At 43.3% G+C, this 18,612-nt stretch overlaps 1 protein-coding gene across 1 annotated transcript; it reads right to left on the bottom strand.

The window, feature by feature from the left end:
• Window positions 1-1,423: 1,423 nt before the first annotated feature.
• LOC113021568 (myosin-16-like) lies at window positions 1,424-10,137 on the bottom strand. Its single transcript, XM_080300679.1, is given in 11 exon segments — window positions 1,424-1,657; window positions 1,741-1,774; window positions 1,776-1,873; window positions 1,967-2,133; window positions 2,231-2,358; window positions 2,564-2,757; window positions 2,866-2,933; window positions 4,803-4,961; window positions 5,562-5,675; window positions 9,766-9,864; window positions 10,062-10,137. Coding segments are annotated over 11 exon segments (1,290 nt in total). The 3' UTR covers window positions 1,424-1,504.
• Window positions 10,138-18,612: the final 8,475 nt, after the last annotated feature.

Below are 18,612 nucleotides of genomic sequence, written 5' to 3'. Positions count from 1 at the left end.
GAAGGTAAGCGAGTCATGGACTAAAGTAAAACAGTATGTTGGATGTGCCACGCAATGCTCAATTACATGGGTGGGAGCTAGTGTGTTAGCGCAGTTAGCTCGTTAACGTGTTGGCAGTCTAGCCCCATGCACGGGGCGATCAGGGGTAGCTCGTTAACGGAGATTTGCCGTGTTGTGGCATTAAGGTCATTTGAACGAGATTAACCTGAAAGCACTAGTGGGAACACAACGAATATGACTGCACATTTACTCCGACAGCATCCTAGTGCAAAGACAAGTGGAAGCAGACAAAAACAATAAGCACGCATGCTACAAACTTTACCCGAGTCATTTAGACAGCCGTTAGCACATGAGTCTCCTTATGGGGACCTGATATGTTTAATATGCTGCTGAGAATATAGCCCAGAAGAAGCGTATAGTATAGCTTTTATTTTGGAAAGAGACATTTCTCTGTAATAAACTCTCTTTTCCAAAGATGAGTAATTCCTCAATCAGATACAGGGCTTGCAATATCGCTAGCCCAACGTCCTGGGGCTAGCGATTTTTCCAGTCGGGCTACCAAAATCTATCTCTGCCCTGCCCGTCGGCCTATCGTAGGAAGCAAAAATATATGTCAATGCTTTTGCATTCTTTCAGAAATGTAGCTGGGTAATTATGTCATTGGCATCGGTGAGCCACTGTCAATATGTGACATATTGAAATTGCGTTTGAATTTGCTCTTGTTTTTTGCTTTCACTTTGCAATCGCGCGAACTGTGTATAGAGAGCGACAGCACTGATTGGTGAGTGATGATAATTTGTGCACCAATTCCTCTGACATCGTCTTATTAATTGGTAGCTTACTACACAAACATGACAAGTGAAATCTCCCGCAGCAAGCTTAAACATGTGAGAGGTTGATCGCGCAGAGAATCGCTGAGCTTATGTGAGTGCGTGTGTAAAAGCAGCAGGATATATATTTTAGTTCTGCTGAGCCAAATAAGACAGGTCAGGGTGAAGAAGTGACAGCCAAAGAAAAGCTTACCACAAAACGGAAAAGTTATGACAAATCAGACTATAAGGCAAAAAGAAAGTGCAGCTTTATGGTTTCATGGACAAAAGAATTTCTGTGGCTGCAATATGACGAGCTAAATAACCAGGGCTGCACATAAGTGGTCCGCAGGTGCGCATTCGCTGTCAAAATAAAAAACATGCACAAGGGTTAGGGTTAAATTTAAAAACTGTACTTTTGAGTTAAAATATATATTTATAATTTTAATAAATGACAAATTAAAAAGGCATGAACATTTTTTTTGTATCGAAAAAATATCGAACCGTGACACTAAAGTATCGAACCAAACCGTGAATTTTGTGTATCGTTGCACCCCTAGTAAAAACAGCTTAAAGTCACACATTAGCATTGATTTCATTGACAGAAGCATTTTGAAATAACTTTATTCCATCACATACACATGTTTGGAGCCATTCGTGTATTTACCAGCCAGTAATCGTGCAGTAATAGTGCATCAGTGGGCCTTGGCCAATTTCTTCCCCCCTTCTGGCTTGAGGAAGCTGGAGGACTTGCCCAGGTGGTTTTCATACAGAGCTGCTGTGAAAGTTGCATCTGTTGCTTTTGGAAACGCACACTGCTCCTCCAAGACGGATAAAATCCCAATAGGCTGGAGGGGGGGATAAAATACATTAAGGTGGAAATAATGCCCCGTGAGTGCACACAGCGTTTCTGAGAGTATGTTTGCGTTACCCTCTGCAACAGGTCCAGGCCAAAGTCCACAAAGACCCTCCTACTTGTACTCTTCCTGCTCCATGTGGTGGTTAAAGAACTGCTGCAGCTTCTTGTTGGTGAAGATGATGCACAGCTGCTCAAAGCTGTTGAACTGGAGACAAAGCACAGAGCATGACCCTGCGAGCTGACAAGAGGAAGTAGCATATTGTAGCTTCTGATCGAGACCACTCTGCTTAAAGCTTACCTCAAAGATTTCAAACCCAGCATCGTCCAGCACTCCTGTGAAGAACTGCCGCTGCATCTCGGTGTCCAGTGTCTTATTAATGCGGGTCACCATCCACTTGAACATGCGGTCATAGGTGGCTTTTGCCAGAGCATCGATGGAGTACACACACTGGTCTTGGTTCTGACTTGAAAATTGGATGATCTTTAAAATGTGAATGAGTCCATCGGCACCTTTGTTAAATAAGTAATCACAAGGACCTTTAGTACTGAAGTGATCTCATAGCTTTGGTCACAAACTCATTGCCAACCTTGACGCGGGGGCGTGTTATGCCCTTCTGCAGCTCCCCGGAGTTGATGGCCATGAGGTGGGCAACTTTGTCAGCCACTTTAGAGGAGAGAGAGGACAAGGATCTAATTACACAGCTGAAAAATAGGTTGCTGCCAAGACTGTGATTAATGGAAGCAAAAAAAAAAAACAATATGCAGTGGATGAAAAAATATTTGGTTGTATGTCAAAATGGAAGGGCATGTTTTAGGAGAAGGAGAGAGCTAAAAAGAGAAGAACTGGGGTAAACTTGAGAGAGGGAGGTAAACTTTCTCTACCCTCAGTGGAGACACATCAGCCTGCTCCTCTCTGGGTTTCTGTTTGAACTTCATGTTTCCAAAGTGCATTACTCTTCCGGTCAGTTTGTACACGGTCATCTTCTCCTCAGGAGTGAAGCCCGGGACACCGAAGGCCTCCTGTGGACACACAAGCAGAGAGAACAGAGCGTACTGGGAACAAAGTATCACAATAAAGCTGTACAAAAAGAGGCAACAGCACCATCAACAGTCCAGTACGTTTCCATAATCAAATGTTATATACAAACTCTGAATGAAAGATAAAAGCTTTCAGTGTGAGCACAGGAGTGAGCGCACATCAGTGAGCAGCAGCTCCTCGCCGCCGTCCACGTTGTCCACCAGAGTGACTCCCTGACACACCCTCACTGTTTCGGGTAAGGTAATGATACTTTACCTTTTTGTTATAATGAAAAGAGACACCACAGTTACTACACTACAAGATTTGATAAAATATTGATTTCTTAAAGTATGTCCTTTAGACTCAAAAAACAAACTTAAACTCATCAGCACACCCAAATACGTTTAACTGTAGCAAAAAAATAGAAATAAAACTGTTTATGGCCTGCTACAAAAAAATCCTTTAATTAAAGTTTAACATTAGGGGTGCGGTTACTTTGATCAGCAGGTATATAAAAACAAGGAGGCTAGCTACTAGCTGTCTGCAGTCCTTCGTGACAGATAAATTAGACCACTAACTGGTGCTTTATTTGCCTTTTTGAGTTTTTAATGCAATTACACGATAGTTAAATAAATGGGTCCATAGTTTAGTAAGGTTTATACCTTTGCTTGGTTCAGTTTCAGCCAGCCACACAAGTCCACTTTGGGGTTCTGTTAGCATGAGCATTGGGTGCAGGTAGCCAAGACTAGCTGCTTTTTCTTAACTGATAAGTAAATACCCTGTTGTAACTGCCCCTCAGACATTTGTCCTCCAGGTTTGGTGAATGAAACTGCAATTTTTCAGTCTTTTAATAAGTAAAAGCTACAAACAGTGGTTTTGCCTTTTCATGAGGTTTGCTAGCTAGATAGCGCTAGACCCACTTGGCCAAACATGGTGACTTCTGGTTCCAAGTAAAGTTACTGGTTCAAAATGTAAAATACGAGTCCACAAATCAACAGATGGTGTGACATTGGCTACATCCATCTGAACTGCTGAACTATACTTGTATTTTAGTATTTTTCAGACATATTAAATTTGTGTTAAGCCACTATTTGGATCTGTTTATCCAGAGCTTTGTAGCGGTTTTACATATTGATACGCATTCTTCGCTGTTTCCCTTCACATTTAATTATTCAATCGTGTATTGCTTTACTTTTAGTTTCAACCTTTAATCTACTGCTTTTGGTGGGTTTCGCTATTTTCTTTTAACTCCCTGAGTCTTAAAGCTAACATAATTAACATTACTCCAACCATGTTACGTTACTGAGTCAGCAGTCTACTCACTTGCTTGCTGACTACTTTTCATTTACTAAAGTTACAACTTATTGAAGTAAATGCATTTAAAATTCATTTAAAATTTATTCCATTGAATTAGCTGAGCTACACCTCGAACTCTCCACTTGCTACCTTACAGCTGCACTGGTATCTCCTGCAAGTTTTTGTTTTGGGAATCAGTAATTCAGGTGGCACTTTTTCAAAACTGGGACTCTAGAAAGCTTAAAAAACTGATCCTATTAAAATAGATTTGGTGGCTCCACAGTGTAATGACTAACACATTTGACTAACACACAAAAGACCCCTGGTTTGAGACCAAGAAGAGGAACAAATCACAAGATAGTGTATTCTTTTTGCTGGTCTTACGCCTGGATAAATGTATGTTGTGTCACAAGGGCAACTGGTGCAAAATTTGTCAACTCAAACATGTGGATAAATTCACCACCATGACCCCTTGGGAAAACAGAGAGTAGCCACAAGAACATATCTCTGAGACCCAGGGATAGTCTGTCCTTCATGATATCCCAAAATGATTTAACGTAATAATATTTTCATTTTTTTTCTGGTAACATTCCTTTTTATTTTATGAGCATTAAAACTGTGGAAATTAAAAATGAAAGAAACACATTTCAACACAAAAACCCTGTTTAAAAAGAACTTCTCTTAGTCAAAACAAATTTCCCACATGTGGGACTAATAATAAAGGTTATCTTAATAATAAAGGTTATCTTATCAAGCTTTTTGGTCAAACTGCATTCAGCAGCTAACAGGCACCTAAAGCTGTGCTGTTATGTCACCTCACCGTGGATGTGACAGAAGGCTGAGTGAGGCGGAAAGATTTTACTCAGAGTTGTGGAAGGTGAGTCAGACTTATTGCTGTCAGGGGATGGGGTGGAGGAGGGCCAAACATCAGAGCAGGAAGGTGTGAGCTCAGAGAAGGACATACCAGCTTTTGAGAAGCCTGCGCAGGGACAAAAACGTGACACCAGGAATCCATTATATTGTGTAAGCTAGGGTACTTGACTTGGGTCTGGATGGAGGATGTCCGAGTCATACTGTGAACATACACATGCTAAAAAATGCTTTCAGTTTTAAAGATGCCTTCAGATAGCAGCACCTTCTTGTAGTTTTATGTGCTGTGACTCATTTTTCCCCAAAAAAACCTGGTTGCTTATTAACTGTTTGATGTAATCAAAGAGCCTCCAGTTTTGGTGGTTTTGGGCAACAATGTCCCACTTTTAATTTTTCATATTGTAAACTTTTTTTAAACCCAATTTTAGGAGGTTTGAAACAGAACTGATATGGAAAGAAGAGCTGGAGTTTAGTGCACCTTTGGGAAATATATTAATTATATAAATCAGCAAAGCAAATAGTTTAAGAAACCAAACTTTTATTTTATTGTATGTGTGTGTGTGTGTTCCACTTCTACACATTGCAATGTGAAAAAACGTCAGAGCCCTATCTTACACGATGCTTTTTATCTATAATGAGTGGCGAGCGTTGTCAGTTTGTCCCTGCGCAGGCTCCTTGAAAGCTGGTATGTCGTCCTCTGAGCTTTCACCTTCCCGCTCTAATGTCTGGCCCTCCTCCGCCTCATCCCCTGACAGCAAGAAGTCTGACTCCCCTTCTACAGCTCTGACTAAAACCCTTTGTTCCTCATTCAAACCTCTGCCTTCTGAAGCACGGACATATTGCAATGGGAGTTAGTAAGTCCTGCTGTCCACTGTTCAATTAAACTTTATTTATATGGAGCCAAATCACAGCAACAGGTGCCTGAATTTGCTTTATGTTGTAAGGTAAAGACCCTACAATCACACAGAGAAAACAGTGAAAGAACACTTAAAGAACACAGATTAAAAGCTTTGTTTTGAAAGCGTTATAATTTCTGTATATTTCTGAAATTGATGTTTGGAGCTCCTCCTTGAATCGCTACCTTATCGTGGTGGAGGGGTTTGTGTGTCACAGGGATCCCAGGGGCTATGTTGTCTGGGGGCTTTTGCCCCCTGGTAGGGTCTCCCATGGCAAATTGGCCCTGGGTGAGGGACCAGACAAAGAGCGATTCATAAGACCCTTATGAAAAGGACACCGAGGGAACAGTTTACCCTGCCCGGGATAGGGTCACCGGGGCCTCGCCCTGGAGCCAGGCCCGGGGAGGGTGCCCAAGGGCGAGCGTCTGGTGGCCGGGCCTTAGTCCATGGGGCCCGGCCGGGCACAGCCCGAAGAGGAGACATGGGCCCATCCTCCCGCAGGCCCACCACCCGCAGGAGGCGCCATAGGGGTCGGGTGCATTGTGTGCCGGGTGGCGGCCAGGAGCGGAGGCCCTGGCGGACTGACCCCCGGCTGCCAAGACTGGCAATAGGGACATGGAATGTCACCTCTCTGGTGGGGAAGGAGCCTGAGTTAGTGCGTGAGGTTGAGAGGTACCGGCTAGATATAGTCGGGCTCACCTCTACACATGGCTTGGGCTCTGGAACCAGTCTCCTGGAGAGGGGCTGGACTCTGTCTCAGTCTGGAGTTGCCCCTGGTGAGAGGCGGCGGGCTGGGGTGGGTATCCTAATATCCCCTCGGCTTGCTGCCGGTACGTTGGGGTTTTTCCCGGTGGACGAGAGGGTTTGTTCCCTGCGCCTTAGGGTCGGGAACGGGTCCTGACTGTCATCTGCGCTTATGCGCCGAGTGGCAGTTCAGAGTACCCAGCCTTCTTAGAGTCCCTGGGGGGGGTGCTGGAGGGTGCTCCACCTGGAGACTCTGTTGTCCTGCTGGGAGACTTCAATGCTCACGTGGGTAACGACAGCGAGACCTGGAGGGGCGTGATTGGGAGGAACGGCCTCCCTGATCTGAACCCGAGCGGTGCTCTGTTATTGGACTTCTGTGCTAATCACAGTTTGGCCATAACGAACACCCTGTTCGAACATAAGAGTGTCCATAAGTGCACGTGGCACCAGGACGCTCTAGGCCGTAGGTCGATGATCGATTTTGTAATCGTATCAGCAGATCTGCGACCATATGTTCTGGACACTCGGGTAAAGAGAGGGGCTGAGCTGTCAACTGATCACCACCTGGTGGTGAGTTGGATCAGGTGGCGGGGGAAGACGCTGGACAGACCTGGTGCACCTAAACGCGTAGTGAGGGTGTGCTGGGAACGTCTAGCAGAGGCCCCAGTCCGCGAGATCTTCAACGCACACCTCCGGCAGAGCTTCAACAGCATTCCGAGGGAGACTGGGGACATTGAGTCCGAATGGACCATGTTCAGCGTCTCCATTGCCGAAGCTGCTGCATTGAGCTGCGGCCGCAAGGTGGTTGGTGCCTGCCGTGGTGGTAATCCCCGAACCAAATGGTGGACACCAGAGGTGAAGGGAGCCACCAGGCTGAAGAAGGAGTCCTATCGGGCTTGGTTAGCCTGTGGGACTCCGGAGGCAGCCGACAGGTATCGACAGCCCAAGCGGAATGCGGCTCGGGCAGCGGCTGAAGCAAAAACTCGGGTGTGGGAGGAGTTCGGAGAGGCCATGGAAAAAGACTTTCGGACTGCCTCGAAGAGATTCTGGCAAACCGTCAGACGTCTCAAGAGGGGAAAGCGGTGCTCTACCTGCACTGTGTATAGTGCTGGCGGAGCGCTACTGACGTCGACTGAGAAAATTGTCAGGCGGTGGAAGGAATACTTCGAGGACCTCCTTAATCCCACTGACACGTCTTCCGAGGAGGAAGCAGAGTCTGGGGATGAGGGGAATGACCCGCCAATTTCCGGGGGCGAGGTCACTGAGGCAGTTAAACAACTCCTTGGTGGCAGAGCCCCTGGTGTTGATGAGGTCCGCCCCGAGTTCCTGAAGGCTCTGGACGTTGTAGGGCTGTCCTGGTTGACACGCCTCTGCAATGTTGCGTGGAGATCAGGGGCAGTACCTGTGGACTGGCAGACCGGGGTGGTGGTCCCCATCTTCAAGAAAGGGAACGGAGGGTGTGTTCCAACTACAGGGGGATCACACTCCTCAGCCTCCCTGGGAAAGTCTATGCCAGGGTGCTGGAAAGGAGAGTTCGTCCGTTAGTCGAACCTCGGATACAGGAGGAACAATGCGGTTTTCGTCCTGGTCGCGGAACACTGGACCAGCTCTTTATCCTCTCCAGGATACTTGAGGGTGCATGGGAGTTTGCCCAACCAGTCTACATGTGTTTTGTGGACTTGGAGAAGGCATTCGACCGTGTCCCTCGGGGTGTCCTGTGGGAGGTGTTGCGGGAATATGGGGTGTCTGGCCCATTGCTACGGGCCATTCGATCCCTATACAACCGTTGCAAGAGCTTGGTTCGCATTGCCGGCAATAAGTCGGACTCGTTCCCGGTGGGTGATGGGCTCCGCCAGGGCTGCCCTTTGTCTCCGGTTCTGTTCATAATTTTTATGGACAGGATTTCTAGGCGCAGCCAAGTGGCGGAGGGCTTTCGCTTTGGTGGCCTCAGATGATGTGGTTCTGTTGGCTTCATTGGGTGAGGGCCTCCAGCTCGCACTGGAACGGTTCGCAGCCGAGTGTGAAGCAGCGGGAATGAGGATCAGCACCTCCAAATCTGAGGCCATGGTTCTCAGCCGGAAAAGGGTGGAGTGCCCACTCCGGGTCGGGGATGAGTTCCTGCCCCAAGTGGAGGAGTTCAAGTATCTTGGGGTCTTGTTCGCGAGTGATGGGAGAAGGGAGCCGGAGATCGACAGACGGATTGGGGCTGCAGCTGCAGTAATGCGGACGCTGCACCGGTCCGTCGTGGTGAAGAGGGAGCTGAGTGTAAAAGCGAAGCTCTCAATTTACCGGTCGATCTACGTCCCTACCCTCACCTATGGCCACGAGCTGTGGGTAGTGACCGAAAGAACGAGATCGCGGATACAAGCGGCAGAAATGAGCTTCCTCCGGAGGGTGGCTGGCCTCTCCCTTAGAGATAGGGTGAGAAGTTCGGCCATCCGGGAGGGGCTCAGAGTAGAGCAGCTGCTGCTCCACATCGAAAGGAGCCAGCTGAGGTGGTTCGGGCATCTGACAAGGATGCCCCCTGGGCGCCTCCTGGGTGAGGTGTTCCAGGCATGTCCCACCGGGAGGAGGCCCCGGGGCAGACCCAGGACACGCTGGAGAGATTATATCTCTCGGCTGGCCTGGGAATGCCTTGGTATTCCCCCAGATAAGCTGGAGGAGGTGGCTGGGGAGAGGGAGGTCTGGGCCTCTTTGCTTAGGCTGCTGCCCCCGCGACCCGGCCCCGGACAAAGCGGATGAAGATGGATGGATGGATGATGTTTGGAGTCACATGTAGAAGAAACAATTAGATTTTTAGCAATAGAAACATAATATTTGCAAACACTGTGTCACTTAACTTCCCTTGCTGCTGTAAAATGTGGAAGCTGCACTGCCCGTCATTTTGAAACCTCCACAAATGTGGCATCAATAGAAAGCCCAGGATCTCCTCTTGACAGTACAGCAGGAATTAATGATGATTGATGTCATGTAGAAGTCATGTAGACTCATGTCTACTACAGAGGACAAGAATGAATTGCTGGATCTTGGCCTAATAGGATTAATAATCTCCTAAGAGTGAAACTGCATATATCCACACAAACCAAGCCTTTGCTTTTAAAACCGCTACAAGTGTTTTAGTTTTTAAAACGTTGAATTTTAAATTGTTATTTATTCATTTTCTTGCATATTAGCATGCAGCATATGACATTATTAAAACATGTTTTTTTCCCCAGTCTGTCGTTTCACATTCAGTCATTTTAATTCCATCCACTGCAGATTTATCTGCTTTACCTCTGAGCTCTGGTTTCGTTCCAGAGAGGAGCTGGTAGAATATGTGAGATCCTCTCTCGGCAGCCTGCTGGGAAATCAGTCTTGATTTTTCGAGCAGATCTAGCACCAAGACAAACGCAATTCATAAGGGCCCATTTATCCAAATTATTTTCATTTCTCACTTGATGTTTTGTCACAGCGTGACATCTTCATGTCACGGACGACGGCACATAAAAAGCAAGGCGTGTTATTTTTAACAAGGCCCCCTGACACTGACAAGCCTGATCAGAAGTAATGCAAGAGTAACATCCACTCACAGGTCTCAGTGTCAGCGCCAGCCGGCTTAGCTGTGGATGAGGATGAACTTTCCTTAGAAGGAAAACAGACGCACATATTCGGAAACAATTTTTCTATTTCATTTCATGCGAGACATTAATAGTTTATCTGATTATTTAAAATCTGATCCCTGCAAAGTGCAAGGAGTTGTTGTTCCTGATGGGTTTACCAAATGCCTCCAACACTGGGTTGGCCTGTATGATCTGGTCCTCCACTGAGCCCTGGAAGCAGCAACATTCAAATGCCCATTATTTGAGCCTTGGAGTCTGAGGCTTTGCTCCCGGACGCTCCAAAACTGGCAAAGTACTGGATAACCTTAGTGTTTTCAGTCCTGCCTGCACCAGATTCCCCACTGATAGGAAAGGACCAGAGATCAAAAGAACGGTGTGATTACACGGTGTACATGATTTTGCAGGGAGCTCAAAGTCGGAAACAGGAACACGCGTGTTATCCTTACGTGATCAGCATAGACTGGTGCTCGCGCTCTGCGATGACAGGACATGAAAGGGGGCAGACAAACAGAGTGAGTGTGAGAGAGGAGAGTAATTGCTGCTGATTTCCCTCCGTCAGCACTGTGAACAACACAGACAGCTGTCCCGATGCCGCAAAACCTTTTTCTACTCCCCTAACAAATCATCACACGGCACACTGATTACACACCTCCAGCAACTGCCGTCTTAAAACATACAACTGCGTAACGACAGGCCACTTGCACGTTTCTGCTCCGCCTTGTATATCTGGGCCAGTTTAGCTCCATAGATAGAAAGCCATTTATATGGATTGACTGTCACACAGAAGAGGCGTGTGCATGTCCAGACGTGGGTTTAAAGGTTTAAGGATGCTCGGTCAATGATGTTAAAACATGATGGAAAGTTTTTCAACTTTGTGGCACCTTTACATGTTGATGCTATTTCCTGTACTGTGTTAAAAAATAAATGTTACATTTTTAGTGTAATTCAACCTCCTGTATGTAAAACTCATGTATCAGATATGATACATGAGGTTTTTGTATACTTTTGATAATTCTAAATCATCAATGTATCATCATAATTGCACAATTTATTTTTAAGCAGTACATTGCAAATGAAATGCCAGATGTAGCAAATATGACACTAATTAATAATCATATATGGAAACTAGTATTTAATGCTTTTTTTTGTTTGTTTCGTCAATGGGTTCAATAAACAACCCATTTACAAAAAATTTGAATTTTTTTATTTTTTTAAGCTTTACTGGGATAAACATAAACGTTTTTCCTTTCCAGTCACCTTTCTCACTCACTATGTGTTAATAGACCTCTCTGCATTGAATCATACTTGTTAATAATCTCTGGCTCTCTTCTACAGCATGTCTTTATCCTGTCTTCCTTCTCTCACCCCAACCAGTCGCAGCAAATGGCCCCGCCCCTCCCTGAGTCTGGTTCTGCCGGAGGTTTCTTCCTGTTAAAAGAGAGTTTTTCCTTCCCACTGTCGCCAAAGTGCTTGCTCATAGGGGGTCATATGATTGTTGGGTTTTTCTCAGTATGTATTATTGTAGGGTCTACCTTACAATATAAAGCGCCTTGAGGCAACTGTTGTTCTGATTTGGCGCTGTATAAATAAAATTGAATTGAATAAACATGAAAATAATGTATACTGAAACTTGCGAGGCAGATGCAGATGGGCATCAGCTAGTTTATGGGGGGAAAAGAAGTTGTCACGTCTTACAATTCTTAAATTAAATCATTATTATTCTTATTAGTAGGAGGAGGATTTTATAGTTCACAAATAATACATCACAAACAATCGTGTTTACTAATTGGTTATTATTTAGTTGTAAACATGAAAAAACTATTATAACAAATATCAAATGAATAATAAATTATTTGTAAAGCATACATGAATATTGTTTGAACCTTTTTTTAATGAAGTTACATCTGAAGTTGAGCTTATTAAGGACTTTGTAAAGCATAAATATGCCTTTTGGCCCTTATCCTCAAATCCACACAGATTTATGGAGCACTGCACCACAAATAAACAGGACGGGCTAACGACTGATCGGAATTATAACCAATAATAACTAACACATAATGTAAAAATTGTTTTGCATTGTCATCACAAGCTGTCATTTTTACTAAAGATAAACAAAGATTATAAGATACAATTTCACGGTTTGTTAATGAAGTTTGATTAATTACAAGGTTACAATTTATTAACTTGAGGATTACATGGTGTTACCCCTTCTAGGCATTCTGGAAGGTTTCAGACTTTTACTAACTGAAGAAGTAGTACAAAGCTACACATGTAGATTTAATGTTAAATGTGATAAATTATAGTTTGTCATCAAATAAATCATCAGTTGTATGAATAATCTTAAATCATTTTAAGCTTGCATAACCATTATGGCAAAAGAACAGAAAAGACCACATGGCGTGATTAATTCTCTGCGCAGTGAATAATCTTTATGATTGATTATGATTGATGGGAAACATATTGAATAACACATTGAAAACCAAAAGTAATAAAATTCTCTAAGTTACAAAAGGCTTTTCTGTTCCTATACTGCTTTTTTTCTATGGTTTGACTGCTTTTTAATGGTGCTGTGGATTACTCAGTGCTGTGAAGCTTGCTTATGTAGATCCTTGCGCTGACATAGTGGCGGTGAAGGTTTTCCGAGACACGGCTTCGTTGAGGAACGTGTGATCAGCGATGTCACTGGCTTGGTAGAACTTAGGCCGTTTCATCTGCTGGACATCATCCTGCCTCACTTTCACCGTCTGGTTAGAGAAGACGATAACAATAAGAATGTCGTCCGTCATCTTTGACCCAGCAGGGGCGTTTGATTTCATGTGGTTTATTCATGACATCTAGCCCTCCAGGGGGTCCACATCATCCCTGCAATCGCCTTTATAGACACCAGGCTTGCTTGCTGCCGCTAACATACTCAACCTAGTGACCGATTAGCCTGCTCACCCACTGACTTCATCAGAGACAGACTGGCAGTTTAAAGAAAGCAGAGTTGTTAATTGGAGTGAGAGAAAGGATAGTAGATGTTGATCCAACAAGAGCTAGTGTTTGACTCAGGTACTCACCAGTGCAGGATGTACAGATAAGCTCAGGAGCACTATAGGTGTGTGCCTTTTGGCCCTGGGAATGTGGATTTGGGAATTCTTTAGTCTGCCTTGGTCCATTTTGGGTTTCCCTGCAAAGCCATCAAAACCGTCTCCTTTTCTCAGCCCATTACTTTAGTTATCTTCCCCGATCCCTCTTGATTTCCACCCCTCCAGTTTCATTCCACCATGTCTCTGCTGTTAAGCAGTTATTACTTTATCTGTGTGTGTACATTAGGATTAGTATGGCACCCTAAACTGAAACCACTGATGTGCCATTGGGTTATTTTTGTCCATCAAATTCAATTAGATCTTTGTCCATCTTGATTATTTTGAAATACCTACAGCCAGATTAAATCCTTTATATTAAAACAATGATTCCCTCAGTGTATTTTGGTGTGTAAGTAATTACATTTGGATTTTTTTCAGCTAGGAACAGCTCTGGGTCAAATATAAAAGAGCTGATTTTTTTTCCCAGGATGTGTAAATTCCAGGATGTGAAGAAAAATTCCAGGGAATGCCAAAAGTTGCTGCTTTCCCAGAAGCTGAAATTTTCTGACATCACTGCTTTGTTCTCAGCCTGTAGCCTCACTCCCAACTTCCTCTGAGCTGAAGTAGCTGTTGCTCCAGTTTCCCAAAGGGGGCACTCACATTCGTACTGACTCAGCGGCACAGAGAATGAGCCTCAGGGGGATGATGGTTTGACTTGGTTCCATATTCTTCATCATTCATTTCACAGCATTTCAATCATATTATTTTTTTCCAGCTTTCTAAATTGTGCTTTTGTTATTTTTTAAAATGATTTAACAGATTCTGTGGAGCCTCTCTTTTACCATCCCCTTCTTCTCTTGGTGTAATTTCATCTTCCTCCTCGTCGTCTCATGTCTCAGCCTCTGATTTTTATTTCATGTTTTGGCCACCCAGTATTATTCCCCAACTGCTCAGTTAAACAGAATGACTTCATCTTTGTTAACTATGTGTCTGCTTGTCCCTGCGGTTTTAGTCTGTCTCCATGATAGGAATGATTTTGTTGTGAGCACACTCAGCTGGTCTCAGGGGCTCCACAGCCCCTGAGACCAGCTGAATAAAAGATACACCCACATAATCACATAATCACACTAACAGCTGTACACGATGGCTAGAAGGATAGACCGATTTGTGTGTGTGTGTCCCCAGCGTGACTACAGCCACCTGTGGAGTGTTGACATAGTTAAACAGACAAATACAAACATCATCTGGGAATTAGACAGATGTAGTTTAAAAGTGGAGGACAAAATGGGGAAAGATATTAAAGACATAAAGAGGTTTGCTCATATGAAGAGGAAGGTGGAAAGGTGTATGAATTATTGCTTCCACCTGTATCTCTCTCTGTTTTAAGGGTTTGTGGCCAATGGGCCGAATATGAAAGAGTTGAAACTGCAACATGTGTGTTTGTGTCTGGCCCCTGGGACGTGTGCGAGACATTTGTCTGCTCATATGGATTTACTGTGGTGTGTAAACAGGCCGGTGAGAGGTACCATTGTTCCCACTGCTAATACTGCAGCTAACTGTGCCGCCGCTAAAGAGCCAAATCCAAGCAGCTATAATCTCAGGTCACCCGGCTTTCCTTCAGTCTTTTTGTGTTTTAGCTGCCTGCACGCTTCATGTTCCTGCTAAACATTTCCTAAAGCCTGTTATGCTACTATGATGCAAATGGTGCATCCAATTGAACTTAATTTTATGTCACATCTGCCATGACTTTATCGTCTCACTCATATTCCCATCAAAGTTATAATTCTGCACAAGTGTAAGTCTCTCACAGTTCAGGTATTTTATATTTTTGGTACCTGTGCAGATGAATCCCATGACTCAGTTGAAACCCCAACTTTTCCTTTTGACACCATAAATTAACATTTGTGGGTCTGAGTGAAACATTATAGGAACTAAGGATTATAATGCAATTTAAATATTGCTGGGGTGAACAGCATTCAAGGCCTAACTTTAGAGGAAGACCGTCATCCATTCCTATCAGCATGTATTATCATATATTACCCATTTTTCCGCAGCATTTGTCTGAGTTTTAATTAAAATGGAAGCTCTGCCAAACATCTGCAAAGCTGTTACAAAAGTTTGTTGTTTGCTTTTTTTATATTAGTGATATTCATTGATTTTTGAATAAGAAACGTAAAGCAGAGTTGTTGAAGGGTTAATTTAGGTACTAAGTTTTAAAAGTTATTTTTAAAGTGAGCAATTATTGACAAAAACCTAAACAACTAGGTTTGGGTTGATGAGGTTAGCCATAAAAAGTGAGACCGTACCATTTTTTATTGGCAGTGATTCTATGTAGGGATATTGTTAAAGTAGAAATTAGGTAAAAGAGCGCTATATTAAAAAGTAACTGCTATGACCTTCTATAAATAGATTTTAATGTATGTCTATCTATGTATTATTATATTTGATTCATTTTTCGTGAAGTAAATGTAAAAAAAAATAAATAAGTAGAATTAAAGCTGCAAGCAGTGACGAGAGGGCCCTCGCACCCCAGCGCATCAAGCTAAGCCCAACACCTACGCCCAGCAAGCAGCGATGGAGATTACCATCCAATCTGATGTCCCACTGACGCATATCATGAGTAGAACCACCAGTTAAAATTTTATCTCGTTCAATGATGATTATAACCCACTTTGCATTTCCTCTTCCCACTAGGCACTGCTCTAACCATTACTGACAAATGGCACATGAATCGGTTCGGGGCTGGACTCTCATTCTGCCTGTTAAGTTTGGGAAAGTTTGGGGAAAGCCAAGTGTATCTTTTAGTTACAACAGTTAAATGCTTCTTCTGATCATGTGATTGAAGGTCGACGTGTCGCCATGACCACATGGTTTCACAAAACGTGAAAAGCTTTGCAATTTAGCATCATCAAGGTCTTTAGATTTCACCCGTTGAAGATCACGTGAATGTGATTAAATCCCTAGGAGGAGTTCGTTAAAGTACGAGGCCTGAAAACATCTTGGCATTTTACATAAGCCTGCCAAATTTCAGACACATAGATGAAACATAGAGTAGGGGGTGGTCTTTTGAAATTTTGTATGGGGTGCTGTGGAGCTATTTTACAATATTCCATGAAAACGACCATATAACAAGAAAGCCTTCCTCACATTGGAGGTTTACACCTATAAAAAATCAATTGAGGATTAATGATTCGATATCACTTTATTCAAGCTAAAATCGATCTGAATCGGAAAATCTCCGGGCTAAACTCGGCTAACTTTGTTATAGCGGTAGTTTAGTGCTCTTCATTATGGGGGCCGTTTGTAAACTGAAACATGCTGGAATTAACAGCAACATTTTTCCACTTTTAGCTCAAAACCTTACAAAAACATGTTTTTTCGAGTCATTTTTTACAACATTCACTAAAATATTTGTAGCTTTTTATGTTTAAAACACAATTTTAAATGTTAACTTTAACCTGCTTATGGTGGAGTCTGACAACTCTCGAAGAGCAGTGCACAGTCTGGACAGTGGGAGGTTCCTAAGTATACTGCACAGCATCTTTGGGCTGATTGATGACAGGATCACAGGTAGAGGTATTCAGTTTACAGTTATTTATATTTATTTATAGTAAAATGTCGATAAAATGGTGGCAAGTAAACTAAATCTCCAAATCATCACTATCACCCTGTAAATACTCTCCAATTTGGCACAACCCAGAATTCTTATTATACAATAGCCCTGTCCACTTTCCAATATGGGAGCACAAAGGAATCACTCACCTCCACCAGCTCTTTCAAAATGATTAAATCATATCCTTCAGTACATTTGTCCAGGAGAACAGAGTTGGGAATGAACAATATCTTCAATACAAACAATTAAAATCTATAATTAAATCCAAGACATGTTGTGAGTGTAACTGTCTGTCATTCAGTCTTCACTACATTTGACAAAGACAAAGACGGCGTTGTCGGCATGGAAGAGTGGATTGAGGGGACTGCCTGTTTTTCTTCGGTGCACCTTGGATGAAAAAATTAAATGTAATTCCTCAATCTTACTTTTTTTGCTTAGGCTCACTCTCACATCTTAACACATGTAGCTTATCTGCCTAAAACAAATTCCTATGTTTGGCATGGCTCAGATTGCTTCAGCATGTACGACTTGAATGGTGACAATGCCATCTCTAGAGAGGAGATGCTCGATTTTCTGAAGGAGAGGCTCATCAGACGGCCCAATGAGGACCCTGACGAAGGAATCAAAGACCTGGTGGAGATCATACTGAAAAAGATGGTGAGCTGTTTGCTGCACAGATAAAACTGTTTTCACGTGGTTTTCCAAAAAATAAAAATATTTTAAAAATTCTCAGGTCTGTAAATAATTTACCAGCTCTGCCAATGGTGCTTCCTCCCACAGGACTATGATCTTGATGCCAATGTGGTCGTTTTGGCCCAATCAAAGGCTCATTATGACCAGAAACAGTAATGGAGGGCTCCTCAGCCTCTTCCATTTTGCCTTTAGGGTTCTCCCAAGTGTGTGGTCCAAAGGAGAAATCTGACTGCAGTGGTCTGATGTGCTGCTTGTCTCTATTTGAGAAGGTCTATTTGCACCTTGAATCCACTTCTCGCTGTGTCAGCACAGGTATTGTGTAAAGTCCCTATTTTATCCTCTGTCAGTAAAACCCTATGTTGACTTTTAGGTCCATAGTAATGATGTTCTTGGGGAGGTAATAGCAGAAGAGTAAAGTCTAAATAGCAGCTGATGTTTGAAGTTTCCCTTGTATTGTCATTTCCAGAGGTTTGTTTGCGTGTGAGGTTGTTGTCGTCTGACGTGGTAGTTTTTTCTGATGAAGAAGGCTCCTCTTGCGTGTCCTCTTTCTGTGTAAAAATCAACATCATTTAAAAAGATCCCAGTCAAATTAAAAGAAAAGTGCCAAAGGGAAATTGTGGAAATGTACAAAGAAACAATGAAAAGATGTAAAGTGACTAGTTGTGTGTGTGTGTGATTATCTTAGCTTAGGTTTGCTCGGACTAAGGTGGAACTAAGTTGTTGTTTATTGGAGTGGTGGATTTTGTGAAGCAAAATCTAACCTATAGGTATAAAATTATACGGACTTAGCACATGTGCAGCACACCACCATAGAAACTTTTCTCACCCATGTGTCGCTTTGCTGAACTGAAACCAAATTATTCCGAAGGTTCTTCAGACTTTGCCAGTTATGCATAACGAACAGTTTCTGGAACTTTACAAAGTAGACCTCTGTGAACTCCTCAGCAGGATACTCATCCAGGGGCCTATACTCATCTACAGCTCCATAGAGGGCAAACAGCTGAATCAAGTTATAACCCCAATTTCTGGGACCCCTTGAACCATCAGATAACGACTCTCTAGATTTATGGTGTACACCTGCAAATAATGCAACACTTCACTGCGGTACACTGGTGCGAAAATGTTTGTGTGAAAACTGTAAATAGTG

The sequence above is a fragment of the Astatotilapia calliptera genome, chromosome 4 (assembly GCF_964374335.1).
Source record: "Astatotilapia calliptera chromosome 4, fAstCal68.1, whole genome shotgun sequence".
NCBI lineage: Eukaryota > Metazoa > Chordata > Actinopteri > Cichliformes > Cichlidae > Astatotilapia > Astatotilapia calliptera.
Note: the sequence above shows the minus strand (reverse complement) of the source record. Positions and strands in the feature narration are given on the sequence as shown.